The following is a 9,327-nucleotide window of genomic DNA, read 5'->3' as shown; positions in this document are numbered from 1 at the left end:
GCTCCTCCCTTGCTTGTCCTGTAATGTCAAAATACAGTTGGATAACACTGCAGCTCCCCCAGCTCTCCCTTTGCTTTGTGTTCCCATCCTTTAAAAATGTTGTACAATCTCTCTTCTCAGACATGGTTCAGATCCGGAACTGGGCACCTCCCTGAGTGCTCAGAAAGCAAAGCTTTTGTTTTTAAGCTTCTGTATCTGAAGTGAGTTTTCTCAGCTTTTACCCTGAACTCAACAATGTATCCCAAGCTGGCCTAACATTTGCTATGATCTTAAACTTCTGACCATCTATTCTTTCTGCCTCTACCTCCCTGTGCTCTGTGCACATGGGGGTGTGCATGTGTGTGTACCTGTGGGGATGGGGGGTGGGGGCGGCTAGAAGGGATTCCCTGGAGATAAAATTAACAGGTTGTTGTGAACATCTTGGTGTGGGTGCTGGGAACCAGACTCTAGTCCTCTGAAAGAACAACAGGCATTCTTACCTGTGGAGACATCTCTCCAGTCCCATCTCTTTGTTTTTAACAGACACATAACATTGCATGGCACAGACAGGCCATGATTTAATCAACTACAAACCCTTCAGAATGGTGCTTTTTGTTATTTCTGTTGGATGGATTCCCAAAAGTGGGATTTTCTTTCTTTTGTAGAGATGGCCACATTAATGTCTAAAGAGCACAGCATTCACATTCCAAGCAGCAAGGTTTGAGCACTCGTTTTCCTGCATCCCCACAAGCTCAGGCATTTTGTTCTTATATTTTCCCAATTTCTGCCTTAAAAATACTACACACTATTGCACCTTCAACTGCATTTCTTAAATTCCTTCTCAACTGCAATAATGATTTAATTCAGCTACTTGAGCTTTTTGTTTTTTGTGGGTCTATTTGACTTTTAAAAATCTCCACTATCAGACTGGAGAGATGGCTCATCGGTTAAGAGCACTGGCTGCTCTTCCAGAAGTCCTGAGTTCAATTCCCAGCAACCACATGGTGGCTCATAACCATCTATAATGGGATCTGATGCCCTCTTCTGGTGTGTCTGACAGCTGCAATGTACTCATACACATAAAAGAAATAAAACTTATATAAAAAAAAGTTTAAAAAAATCTCCATGGTCTTTTTAAAAAGTTATATCTTGTGCTCCTTATGCCTAAGTTTCTGTTTGTCTTTTGTTCTGTAGATGTGTGGATAGGATCCAGGCCTGGGCAAGCTAGGCTAGCCTCCACCACTTAGACTTGCCTGCAGCCCAGTTGGCTCATGTCTGGATGCCTTCTTTTATTTACTTAATGACATCAAGTAAGCTTACACTGTAGGCCCAACAATCTCAGCACCATGGGGCCTGCTCACGTTTCTGTTGACTTTCTTCCTGATACCTTGTTTCCTTCTGTGGTTTGAGGTTTTGAGCCGTGAGTGTGTTTGATGGACTGCTTGCTATCTGTGTACATTCTTTAAAATTTGGTTTGACTATACTTTCATTCAGGGAAGGTATTTTTTTTGTCCCTCCCTCCCTCCCTCCCTCCCTCCCTCCCTCCCTCCCTCCCTCCCTTCTTTCCTTCCTTGTGGAGTGTCTGTATGTGTGTGTTTTGCTGGGAGTCAAACCCAGACTTCATAAATGCTAAGTGAGTGTGCTACCACTGAGCTATGGCCCTGTTTTGGGTTCTATTTTTCTTTCCCAAGTGTGTGATTGGACTAACTAGTCAGTTTCATTTTGATTAAATTTCTGGTTGTCATCGCTACTAATGACCACACTGGGCCCTAGATCTATCAGGGTTCTCCCTTGTACCATAAATATTTTTTAAAGAAGTCTTTTCTTGCCGGGCAGTGGTGGTGCAAGCCTTTAATCCCAGCACTTGGGAGGCAGAGGCAGGCGGATTTCTGAGTTCGAGGCCAGCCTGGTCTACAGAGTGAGTTCCAGGACAGCCAGGGCGACACAAAGAAACCCTGTCTAAAGAAACCTAAAAGAAGAAGAAGAAGAAGAAGAAGTAGAAGAAGAAGAAGAAGTCTTTTATAACACAGAACTAAGGAATGAAACAGACAAGTTTCACAGCATCTGTTTTTGAGTGGCACCTGGTTTTCTTCCAATTTACTATTCTGTAGTCTCTGGTCTGACATCCTACCCTCAGAGAGCCCCAGGAGTTGTCTCCTTTTCTGAGAAATTACAGGTTACTTGAAGTTTATGACTGCCCAAAGAACCAATAGGGTCTGTGCTGGACATCTCAGAGCACGTCCTTAATCCAGCTAAATAAGCACTAACTAAAAGTGTTTTACAAAAGAAGCAAGTGGGAGGTACCGTTCTAGAGTTCCTCAGGGGCGGAGTGTCAGGAACCTTTCCGGCTGGGAAGTTATCTACACGTGGCAGGACTGTTAACTGCCCATAAGTTATACCATACTCAAGGCAGCGTTGTGTACTCAGCGAGAGCTGTCTTTTCCTGCCAGGATGAGCCTGCCGGCAAACCAGATCAAGGAGCCTGGCAAGCAGTCTCAGCCGGCAAAATCGCTTAAGGAGTCCAGCCAGGAGTCTCTGCCGGTAAACCTCAAGGAGCACAGCCAGGAGTCCCGGTTCCTGTGCCCTGACCCGGACATCGTAAGTGCACCCCTGCGCAGCGGCTGCTCTGGTTGTCCTGGACGCTCCACCTCTAACCCCGTGCGCTTTCCCAGCTGCATTCCATTTTCTGCCCCCTACCCTCTATTAGTCTCGCACCCCCGACCCCACCCCACTCCACGCTATCCCCCGGGGGTATTCTTTTGCGCTTGTTAGTAAACTCCTTCTTTGATACTTATGCACCCCCGCCTCCCACTCCACCTGACTTTGGGCAGTCTCTCATTTGCCTTTTTTCCCCACTGGCTTTCTGTCTTCACTTAGTCTGTTTTAGTTCCTGTGTGTGTGTTCCTCAGAAAACCTCTAGCTTGGTGTAGTCCCGGGGGTGGGGGAGTTGGCTTTTCAGTCAGCCCCGCTGCTCTGCCACCTGGTAGGAGTAGCCTATCCAGCCCGCCTGGACAGATGATCATCTCTGACTCCCACACTGGTCAGCTCCAGTACTCCCTGTCTGCTTACTTGCTCTCTCTCATGGCCCAGTAAGAGGACTTTGGGAGAAGGGAGAAAGATTAAAGGAAGGTGATGAGGCCAACATTGGAGATTTTCTCAAAGTTGTGCTAGACCCCAAGAAGGATGTGTGGGGAAGACTATACATGTCCATACAGGAAGGCACAAACTCGGTTTTAGTTCACAGAACACATACTCATAATATTTAAACACACCAGTCATGCCCAGGATGTGGCTCAGTAGTACAGACAGCTTGCTAGCACTTGGGAGGACCTGGACTCGATCCCTACCACTGCCAAAAGAACAGGAACAACAGATAACAATTCTTTAACTGAACTCCACTGCGCATACCCACAGTGCTGCTTGGTTTTCAAGAGACTGTCTTAAAACCAACATCAAATCTTTTGGGACATGCTCACTTTGTATTATAACGAACAAAATTTAAGCTGAGCTGCCTAAAAGAATAAATCAAAAAAACGCAATGAGCTGGGCAGTGGTGGCGCACACCTCTAATCTCAGCACTTGGGAGGCAGAGGCAGGTGGATTTCTGAGTTCGAGGCCAGCCTGGTCTACAGAGTAAGTTCCAGGACAGCCAGGGCTACACAGAGAAACCCTGTCTCGAAAAACCAAAACAAAACAACAAAACAAACAAACAAACAAAACGCAATGACTTCCCCAGAGTTTTAGTTGAAATAAAAGAAAGGACAACTTTGAGGGTGTGTTAAGTGGGTAGCACTGCCCCCCACACACACACTTAGTATAGAAGTTAGTCTCTAAGGTGCCTGCCTCACTTAGGGAAAATGGCTCTTTCCAGTAGGGTTATGAGTATGCCATTGTTGGCTGTTTCCAAAGCTACCTGCCTGTTGTCAAGGTATTTAACACTTAGGGTGTTCCATCTTCCCTGCTCAAGAAGTACTTGAATGAATTCCTGGGCAAAGGTCATCCATGGAGCCAGCACTGAGCTTGATGCCAAGGTAGGGCAAGATCTGTGTTTCTCAGAATACCAGGTTCTCCTGTGGATCAGGACCAAGGGTGAACTTCATTCAGTATAACGGGTATTCACTGAGCATCTCTGGTGTGCTGAGTCCTGCTACTCGTGTGGCTATGGACTAGTGTTCCCCTTTCAAACCTCACAGTCTAACGGAGGATGAACAAACAAGACTCCAAGGGATCAGCCACTGTCACAGTAGAGCGACACATCACTCTGGGGTCCTGACACCACCCTTCTGGAAGTACCCCTGAGGAGCTACCTTGAAAAACTGTAGACTTGCCAGGAGTGGTAACACACACCTTTAGTCCTAGCATGTGGGAAGCAGAGACGGGTGGATTTCTGAGTGTAAAGCTAGCCTGATCTACAGAGTAAGTTACAGGGCAGCCAAGACTACACAGAAACCGTGTCTCAAAAAACAAAAAGGAGAAAAGAAAAAAGAAAGAAAGAAAGGTAGAAAGATGGGAGATTCAGTGATGGGAAGTCCTGGAGGCCTGAGGCCCCAGCCTGCCTTGGCCGGAGGGAGGGTACAGTAGGTGATTTTGTTCTTTGTTTACTAAAGGCCATGCAGCAAGCCTGTTGCAAAGAGCCTTGGAGACCTCAAGACATGGTGAAGAGTCATTCAAATGTAGGGTGCAGAAGATGAGAGTTGGGTTTGCTTCAGAGAAAAAGAACTCTAGTTTCATCAGTGTGCAGAACGGATCCAGGAGCAGGTGGGAGAGAAGCGACCATGGAACTTACCAGACAGACTGCACTGCCAGGACTTGGTGGTGAGGAGGCTGAGAGGAAAGAACCACTTTATCCTGAGCTTCTGCCTCAGCTAGGATGGAAGCAATGAGAGAGGTTCGTGTTGAGGGCTAGAGAGAGATCTTGAGGGGCCTAGACATCATCTGAAAGACAGGTGTTGGGTGGAGCATGGTAGGATGTGTAGGGGTCATTCTGACTGAACTGGGTGAGAGGAGTCGGCTCCACCCCTGTATCTTCATAGCCATCATGGACTTGACACCCCGCAAGAGGCAAAGTTTCTTCCAGCCACTCGCCACAGGCTTTCCCACTGCTTCCCCACCCCACCCCCGTATGTGTTGGCAGAGACAGTGGCAATAAAGGTGAAGAGGGGCCACGAGGAAGAGAGAGCCTTCTTCAGAGAGTGGAAAAGAAGTTCATCTTGCTAGAGATACACTGGGCAGCGTTTATGGATGAGAACAGAGAGCCGAGTTTTGCACAAGAGCTGGGAACTTTGGGGAGAAAGAAATAAAAACAACAGAACTAAGAAGCATATGAGGGCTGAGGTCTTATTTGATAAACAGAAGAATGGGGCACAGAGTGTTAGAGTAGGGAACTATTTGTTTTGTTTGAAACATGGTCTTATTGTATAGTCCGGGCTGGCGTTTAGCTCATGTCTTCCCAAGTGTTGAATTATGTGCATGGCACCACAGCTGGCTCGGAAACTGGCTTCTGTAGATCAGCTTTAGAAAGGACTTTTGAAGTGGCTGATTCTGATTAGACTTTGTGAGCCGGGAGGGTTTAAGAATTCCCTACCTCCATTTTCCTTCCTCATTTCACAGACACCGAAGCTTAAGGAAGAGAAAGACAGTGAGCTTCCTCGGGCACAGAGCTAACTGTGGCTGTGTTGAGGGCGGGTTAGGGTGGGCTGGAAGGTCTGCTCTAGATGTGAGTAAGACTGACGGATGGCATTTGATCCTGGCTGCACTTCATTGCGTCCCAGCTCTCTCAGGCTTTTCTCATGGTTTCCTTCATCTGTCACATGAGGATGCTGAGAGGACTTAGGAGCTGAATCTCAGAGGAATACAAATGCCATCATATTGATTTATTTAAGAGTTAGTCTGTAGCTCCTTGCTTATCTGCTTCAGAGAAGTGACCTCAATATTAACTAAACAGCCTTGCCAAGGGACCTCGAGGCTTAGGGGAAGCAGAAGGACATAGGTTTTGAGCTTATTTTCCTCAGCTGTATAGTCTGGTTCCTTCTCCTCTGCCTTCTCCAGTCTAGATAGCTGAAATGGCCCCTGTAGGACTGTTGCCATGGCAAACCTGCTTTGCTGAGCAACTTAGTTGCCTTTGGCTCTCTTATTTATTTATTTATTTATTTATTTATTCAAGACAGGGTTTCTCGCTGGGCAGTGGTGGCGCATGCCTGTCTTGAAAAACCTTAATTTAAAAAAAAAAAAAAAGACAGGATTTCTCTGTATAGCCCTGGCTGTCCTGGAACTCACTCTGTCTGGCTCTCTTAATTCCAGTACTGTACTTATATATTAAGAGGTAGTGCCCAGACAGGTTGAGAATGAGGTCAGGCCTACGTCAGACTGAAGGACTGGCCCACCACCAGCTTCACACAGTTTGGATTTTCAGATCAGAAATACGGCCTTAACCTTTATCACTGCACAGAGTTGTTATGGGTTTCGTTGTTGTTGTTTTGTAGGAGCAGACAGCAGACCTCTACCAAGCTGTAATTGTGTGTCTCTGCTATTTGTGTCTGCAGGTTGTGGAGCTGAATGTTGGGGGGCAGGTCTACACCACCACCATGGGCACCCTGATGAAACATCCAGGCTCAAAGTTTCCAGAGATATTGTCCAGGTCAGCTAGATACTACAAAGATGCACAGGGCCGCTTCTTTATCGATCGTCCCGGCACCTACTTTGGGCTTCTCTTGGACTACCTACGCACTGGGGAAGTGCCCACAGAGTACGTTCCTGAGGTATACCAAGAAGCTAAGTTCTACCAAATCCACCTTTTGGTCACGATTTTGGAAGATATGCCACAGATCTTCGGTGAGCAAGTGGCTCGAATGCAGTTCCTGATGGGAGTGCCGAACTACAGAGAAAACCTGGAGGTCCTGTTGCACCTGGCTCGGGCCGAGGCCGTGGCGATGCGCTCGTCAAAGGTGGTGGTGTGTGTGGTGCGTACGGAGGAGGAGGATGCGAAGTGTACGGAGCCGCTGCACATCTTGGAGGCCAAAAAGACACCCGTTGTCAAATTCGGACCCTGGAAGGCAGGCCCTGTGACGGAGGACTTTGTGTACTGCCTAGAGAAGGACATTAGAGCCAAGGGGTATAAGGTGTCCTCTCAGAGGTACCACCTGAGTAGGGATCCCTACACATGCTTCTGGATATTCGTCTTCACTTGGTGGTGATCTCCGGGAGTGAGGACTGTTTGTTAGAGGCTGCGGTCGGATTTGTGAAATCAGTTGCCATCAAAATTCGTGTTCTAAAGCTGAGCCTTAAAGCAGTTATAGATCTTGGAAGGCTGAGATAAGAAGACTGCCGAGTTTCAGGCCAGTCTTGCATATAGACTGAAACCCTATTGAAACGGCCCAGGAGAAGCCAGGCTGCCCTGTCTCCACACCTGCTCCATTCTGGAACCACATCCTGCTTGACCAAGGAGGGTTTCTCCCATCTTCTAAGAAATAAAGCTTGTAAAATGTTTAACAGATCAAAGGGTTCTTCTTCCTTGCGGGGAAATAACCCTGATGTGAAAACTCTTCTAGCCTGGACCTACTGTCATGGTTTTTGTCTTTATAAACTCTGTAGTGCTTAGCTTGGAACCAAGAGTTCTTTGTGGCAGGAGTCTGACATCAGTCATCAGATGAAATAAAGAACTCTTAACTGGCCTGTGTCTGTGGTGGTCTGTAACTTTTTCCAGGGGACTGTCACAGTATCTTTAAAACAGTAGGCCTTGCTGGGAGGTGTTGGCGCATGTCTTAGCACTTGGGAGATAGAGGTAGGCAGATCTTTGAGTTCAAGGCCAACCTGATCTTCAGAGAGAGTTCCAGGACAGCCAGGGCAACACAGAGAAACCCTGTCTCGAAAAACCAAAAAAAAAAAAAAAAAAAAAAAATGCAAACAGACAGCAAAAAAGCCAGTGGGTGAACTCACCTGCTATGCAGACCCAATGTCTTAAGTTGGATCTCCAGAGTCCACAGTGAAAGGACGGAACCAACATCCTTATACCATGGCATCCACACACCTATACATGTTCTCTCTCTCTCTCTCTCTCTCTCTCTCTCTCTCTCTCTCTCCCTCCCTCTCTCCCTCCCTCCCTCCCCACATCTTAAAAGAAATGTGGGACTGAGAAGATGGCTCAGCAGGTAAGAGCTTTTGCAGAAGACACAAGTTGGTTCCCAGCAGCTTGGTGCTGTGGTTTACAACTTAAATGCTTATAACTTCAGCTCCAGGGGATCTCATTCTCTCTTCTGGCCTCCATGGGCAATATAGCCTCATGTCTTAGGGGTTCTATTGCTGCCATGAAACACCATAACCAAAAGACACCATAAGTTGTCCTTTGGTCTACACACACACACACACACACAAAGACAAATAAATAAATGAATATCAAAAAAATGTAAGCCATTTTCAACAAGTTGGGGAGGAAATTCTATTCAGTTTACACTTCCAGATCATAGTCTTTCATAAGAAAGTCAGGACAGGAACGCAAACAAGGCAGGTGTTGATGCCAAGGCCATGCTTGAACAACCTGCTTTCTTAAAGAACCAGGACCATAACCCCAAAGACAGCACCACTCATAATGAGCTGGACCCTCTCCCATCAATAAGTACTTAAGAAAATGCCCTACAGCTGGATCTTATGGGGGCATCTTCTCAATTGAGGTTCCCTCCTTTCCGATAATTCTAGTTTATGTGTCAAGTTGACATAAGGCCAGCCAGCACACTCTCACACAGTTGTACACAGGCAGATACACATGACTGTTAAAAAGTTAAAAGACGCCGGGCGGTGGTGGCGCACGCCTTTAATCCCAGCACTTGGGAGGCAGAGACAGGCGGATTTCTGAGTTCGAGGCCAGCCTGGTCTACAGAGTGAGTTCCAGGACAGCCAGGACTATGCAGAGAAACCCTGTCTCGAAAAACCAAAAAAAAAAAAGTTAAAAGACAATAGAAACTATCTGCTAGGATGGCGAGATGATGTCTTTCGAAAGAAAGAAAGAAAGAAAGAAAGAAAGAAAGAAAGAAAGAAAGGAATACAAAAAAATATTAAGCCATTTTCTAGCCAAGCATGATGGCAAATGCTTGTAATGCTGGAACTTGTGAAGTTGAGGCAGGAGGATCACATTCTTTTGGCTACAAATGAGATTCTCTATCAAAATTAGAAATCAGAAACAAGACAGTTGCCTAAGCAACCGGCAGGCAGGTCTGTGCCTGGAGCTGCTAAAGGGTTGGGCTGGATCACTTCAGAGGTTATAAGCTCTTGAGAGTTGTCAGCCTTTGGAGAAACTGTAAGATACATAAAAAGCAAACAAGTCCGGAGAAGTCTGGTTCCCGAGTTCAGATTACA

The 9,327-nt window shown here is 46.5% G+C and overlaps 1 protein-coding gene across 1 annotated transcript; it reads left to right on the top strand.

The window, feature by feature from the left end:
* The first annotated feature begins 4,761 nt into the window (after positions 1 to 4,761).
* Kctd14 (potassium channel tetramerization domain containing 14) lies at positions 4,762 to 7,533 on the top strand. The gene is made up of 2 exons (XM_028770749.1): positions 4,762 to 4,867; positions 6,522 to 7,533. The coding sequence occupies exons 1-2, from the start codon at positions 4,850 to 4,852 to the stop codon at positions 7,170 to 7,172; spliced, it is 669 nt and encodes a 222-aa protein (XP_028626582.1). The 5' UTR covers positions 4,762 to 4,849; the 3' UTR covers positions 7,173 to 7,533.
* The last annotated feature ends 1,794 nt before the right edge of the window (positions 7,534 to 9,327 follow it).

Source organism: Grammomys surdaster, unplaced genomic scaffold (genome assembly GCF_004785775.1).
Source record: "Grammomys surdaster isolate TR1022 unplaced genomic scaffold, NIH_TR_1.0 203, whole genome shotgun sequence".
NCBI classification, from domain to species: domain Eukaryota; kingdom Metazoa; phylum Chordata; class Mammalia; order Rodentia; family Muridae; genus Grammomys; species Grammomys surdaster.
Note: the sequence above shows the minus strand (reverse complement) of the source record. Positions and strands in the feature narration are given on the sequence as shown.